At 51.7% G+C, this 5,210-nt stretch overlaps 1 protein-coding gene across 1 annotated transcript in view; it reads right to left on the reverse strand.

Moving 5' to 3' along the window:
* LOC104516925 (tubulin-specific chaperone D-like) overlaps positions 1-4,347 on the reverse strand; it is a gene marked incomplete at its 3' end in the record, with an annotated part of 14,367 nt that extends 10,020 nt beyond the window's left edge. The window contains exons 1-3 of the mRNA XM_010161431.1: positions 4,327-4,347; positions 3,412-3,533; positions 2,427-2,504 (exon numbers count right to left, since the gene is read on the reverse strand). Of these exons, the coding sequence (XP_010159733.1) occupies positions 2,427-2,504; positions 3,412-3,533; positions 4,327-4,347 (221 nt within the window). The remainder of the gene's footprint in view (positions 1-2,426; positions 2,505-3,411; positions 3,534-4,326) is intronic.
* Positions 4,348-5,210: the final 863 nt, after the last annotated feature.

A 5,210-nucleotide genomic window follows, 5' to 3' on the forward strand; every position in this document is an offset into this window, starting at 1 on the left:
GCACGCAAATAGCACCTTCAACACCAGCACCCAAAATACGACCATGGAGGAGAAACACTCCGGCACAGAGGTCGCAAGCCCAGCCCCCCACAGCTTCACCAACACTGCAATTCATCTACTAAACCAGGCCAGAAATGCCAAGCTGCGTATTCCAAACCTCACGAGCTGGAGGGTGTGAAAGGCAGGAGAATGCGCGGCGGGTCATGGCTCGGCGGGGCAGGAGTGACACCGTGTGGCAATTGCTTTACCGGAGCGCTGAGCTCCTCGCGGTGTCGGAGCAGCCCACAGCTCTGTGTCTGTTCACACTCAGAGCGTAGGGTATTGCCAGCTCGGGGCTGCTGAAGTTTCATTAGGGAAAAAAGAGAGCCAGGATGGCGTGCGGTATCCATCTGAAACTTGAAAATGCTTTTCCAAATACCTATTTATAGCGTGACAGTTGAACACTGAGCGCTGGTGTAGGCCTAATCCTGCTGTCAGACACCCTACGGCCCAAGCTTCCTCGCTAAAGTCCCACTCAGCCCAACGTGGTAAAACGTGAGGGAAGGAGATGAAACACCGCAAGGAATGCTGACATTCCTTCCCAGCTTCTCCGAGAAGTTTTTCATTTGCTGTAGGACAACCAAGCTGTTCACGGCTGAACAGAAGCAGCAAGGAAGTTGCTCACCAGCAGTAAGACTGACTGTTCTCTACAATCAACCGTGCACCTCCCCCCTCTCGCTTCAGGCACACTCATGTAGAGCGTCTGAAGCCCCACGCGCACACGGATTTCCCTGCCACCAAGCAGAGTACCTCCATTTCCAGGGTAATTCTGGGCTGTATTTCTACGATCTGCTGCCACGCTGCTTTGAAACAGGAGGAAACGGTCCCTCTCAGGAAGCCAAGCCCGAAGTCACACTTTTCCTCCATGCAGAAAGGAGGAGGTGGCATCCCACGGTGTGGGCAGGCAGGCCTGGGAGCCAGGACCAGCGTGCATGCTTCCCGACCCACACGCCACAGTCCGAAACTGCAAGTGCTGTGCTAAACACAGCTTGGGGCTCCCCCCGTACCCCCACAGCTGATCTGCACACCGCCGCTCGGATTCACTCGCCTCCGCGTGAAGCACGCTCAGCCACTCCTTCGTGAGTGCCTCTCGACCCTAAGGTACCTGTGTCACCAGGACACCGTCACACGCAGGCACCGGACTGTCTCCTCCTAGCTGCCTTCCGACTCCGCAGCTCTGACCTTCCAGAGCTTTCGTGTGGTCACCAGTTCCTGCACTTCACGCCAGCACTTCATTCCCCTGCCATGAGAACGATCCACTGGGCTGCGTAATTATTACTTTTCTTGTTTGGTTTCATCATCAAACCGGAAGCAAATACATTTGGATCAGCTTCAAATTCTTTCCCCCTCCCCACCACAGGGCCGCGTCTCTCGCAGCGGCACTGCCACGCGCGGTCTGTTCCGTGACGTGGGAGACAGACTTTACCTGGGGTTTCCACCCCCAATCTATCGCCTTCCCCAGCAGGGAGGACTGGGGCCTACGTGGGAGTCCCAGATCACCGGCGCGATTACCAAACCCAACAAGAAATATTCCTTCCATCTGCGAGTATTTGACTCATTTTAAATTCCTATTCAAAAAGGGACTGCCAAATTTGATTTAGGAGAGATTATCTCAATCCACACTTCAAAGGAAGAGCAGATGCAATTAAAACTTTCAGAGTGAAAAAAGCTTTTCAAATTGATCTGCTGTGAGCAATTCCTGAATCAACAGCTTCCAGATCCAGTGTGCATGCTCATGGATTCACATTGCCCAGTTCTGCAAAGACCTGTAGGTGTGCCAAGATGCTGCCTGAGAGAGTTTATGGAATATGTTTTAATATCACTGAAATGAAAATCATTCTCTTCCAAAACAACTTCACACTGGGGTATCTTACTCATGTTTGTCTTCCCGAAGACTGAACCCGGGGTGGAAAAGCTGGGACGTGCCTCGTTTATTATTCCTTTCAGAACGTTAATCAACGCCTTTGGAGATACTGGCATTAACACAAGTCATGGGGTTTTGGAAGCGCTCGCCCGCGGGCACACTCTTGTGCGGCATCCCCACGGGACACCGCCGCAGGCTCGCTGCACGGCGAGGAACGTGCTCCAGAAAGCGGCGAGAGGGATGCCAGGTGAGAGACGCCAACGTCTCTCAGCGTGCTGCCTGTTAAACAATGCACCAATAACCAACTTGTACGCTGACAGGCCAGTCCCAGGTTGTACCCAGACCCTTTCACAGCTGCCTGGCACGGAGTTTCTCACAGCTTTCCCAGCCAGAAAAAACGTTACACCCATGCACACTCACAAGGGGAGTCCTGTGCGTCCACGTGTACAGCAACCTGCGACGGCCGTCATGGGAGGCCTGTTGCGTGGTGGAAAACAAACCAAAAAGCCTTTCAGCAACTTACTTCTCTTGCACGGTGAAGATGTCAAAACAGCCGTTTGCCAGCATTTGGTCCAGCATTGTCAGGAGAGGTACAGACACCCTGATGAAAGAAAATCATTTAACAACGTAAATACACTTCCTGGCATACGTACATACCCTGTGCTTAATCAGAAGCAAAGACAGAAACTTCCTATCTGCCTACTACATATTTAAATTGGAACTCTAATTTGCAGAGGGGAAGGTTGCTCGGTAACTTCCGTGTGTTGGCTAAATCATCCCCGTTGGCTGAGCGGGGGACGTTCCGTTACAGCCCAAAGGAAAAAAACCTAATTAACCAGATGCCTGGTTGAAACTTGCAGGGTCCTGAAACACAATTAACAGTAGCAGAAAATACTCGTTTATTTTCTAGTACATAAAGAACGTATTCCACAAACCATACCAGCGGTTACACCCCCACCTGACGCCAGGTAACTACCAAGCGAGCCAGCACGCCGTGCGCCAGCTGGAGTAACTGTGGCCACGTTTTCTATTTCAACAGCTGAGACAAGAAAGAGGATGAAAATAAAACTGCAGATTTTATGAACAGTTACGGGGGTTCTTCCCCTAGGGAATATTTTCTGTTTTGCACGTGTTTGATAAGTGAGGCTTAGAGAAATTAATGGCATTATGCAGAATGAGTCACCTTTAAAGAAAAAAATTATACTTCCAAGTCCTTGTGGAAAAAAGCCGACATGAACGAAAGGCAGACGGGACTGCACTGAGACGTGAGCAGCAGTACACAATCCCCAGCGCTGCATCCTGTAGAACTGGTGCTTCATCCCATCCCACGCGACAGTAAACTCCAGCAAAAACTAAATACTCCACCATCACACCTCTGTCACACATTTTGGCTGCACCAAAGGGCTGTCCGGAAGCAAATTCACACGGCTCGGGGACACTTCATCCGGGCCTGTTCGGAAAGATGTGCCCCACCTCCAACCCCCCACAGCCCCGCTGTCAACCCTTACCGGTCGTTGCGCAGGTTGTCCTCAAAGACCTTCAGCAGCGTCTCACAAAAACCCTCCATCGCGCTGGAGTCGCTCTGGATTGTCTTCATGTAGTCGAAGAGGCTCTGGGCAGAGTACCTGAGCTGCAGCAGGAGGAACCCCCAGTGAAAACACCGAGTGCACAGAACCGTGCTCCCCCCTCGCCGCCGGCGAACACCCGCACCGTGCGCACGCGCGTCCAACCGCCGCCGAGCGCCTACATCCCGTACCAACATCTGACAGGAAGGTGGCTGTTTGACTGTTATGAGCCCCTTTTCAATGAAGGGTTTTTTTCTTTTTAAAGTTTTGCCATTGTAGGAAAAGAGACCACACTAGAGGTTCATTATTTTCTTTCTCTCAAAATAAAACATCTCCAAACCACTATGATCATCCTTCCAGTAACGACACTGTCGTGGCTCTGAAAGCTGGGGAGTACACAAGAAGCTCAAGACGTAACATTTATTGAACAAGCTGATCTGGCTGAAGAATGCAGACAGGCTCTTGGGCACATGGTGCCGCCACACAAACCAGCAGCAAACTCAGGTTCAAACTTAAAAACAACTCATAATGACTCCGGCTTAACTCCTGCGTTAATCAGCCAGTGCAGAAAGATGCCGGGAGGAGGTTTCCCATGTTCAAGGTTCAGCTGGACGCCGTCCCTGTGGGTCACGCCAGCTCCGCAGCATCTTCAGCATCCACCCTCCCTGCTGTCCCCTCCCAGCGCCTCTGCGCGCCAGCCCAGCCGGCATCTCCCCTCCTGCACCTGCCGGGGCTCAGCCTGGAAACCGGGACCTGCCGTGTGGGAGGGCTGAGGGCAGGGTCTACCTGGGACCCCCCTTTCCTGCGGGGCCCACGCCGCGGGCAGCGAACAGCGCAGCCACGGGCAGCCAGACCGACCGCTACGGGCGGCATGGACATCGCTACGAACGCCACAACTTCCCTTTTCTGGGAGAGGGAGGAATTTTAGTTTCCTGGTTTGTCTTTTCAAACGTTGACTTCCCTTGAGAATTAGATAAAAATATGGATCTTTTTGTTACAGGAACTACCTCAAAAGAAAATATCTCACCAAGCACAGCCATAATCTGAGTCTTCCCCACACTGACATGAGGGATCATCAGGCCTGGGGCCTGGTCAGGTCGCTTAGGGAAGGCAGGGGGTTAGGGGGTGTTCCCCTGTAAGAAGTGGGTTACAGTGACGGGGGCTGTGGGCAGGGTAAGTGGGGCAGATCAGTTCTGAAGTCTGAACTTCTTTCAGGTTTGGTTGCAAGCACTAAATGATTTCTGATGAGTCAAGAGGGGGCTGAACGCAACAGGCGGGCCTGCGCAGTCAGCAGAGATTTCCCTTCGGACGCTCACACGCAGCCTTTTGACAGCTCATTCAGAGGTGCAGTCAGTTTCCTCAGCAGACTGACCCTTTTATCAAGAAAAGAAGATGTCAGATCAGTGTGAGAAGTGTCACCAGTGTCTCCCTGGAAGCCAGAGAGGAATCTGTTTAATTCTGAGCAGAAGAAAGGTTACTTCCAAGTCGAGTCTCAGGAAAAGGTCTCAAAACGTGTAGAGTTAACCATCTCATTTTCCCTCACATTTCTTTTGCCTTTTAAACTACCGTACAGATCACCATTTTTTGAAGAAAACTCAATTCCTCAATGCTTCTCCTGCAGATTCAAGTGATTGGAAAGGCAAGAATGGGCACAAGAGGAAAGGGCAAACATAGCTCGGTGTGGGATGTTCCAAAGCTGTGCAACACCAAGACACAGCAGCAGGCGTACCAGAAAAGAGCTG

Source organism: Eurypyga helias, unplaced genomic scaffold, assembly GCF_000690775.1.
Source record: "Eurypyga helias isolate BGI_N326 unplaced genomic scaffold, ASM69077v1 scaffold3201, whole genome shotgun sequence".
Taxonomy (NCBI): domain Eukaryota; kingdom Metazoa; phylum Chordata; class Aves; order Eurypygiformes; family Eurypygidae; genus Eurypyga; species Eurypyga helias.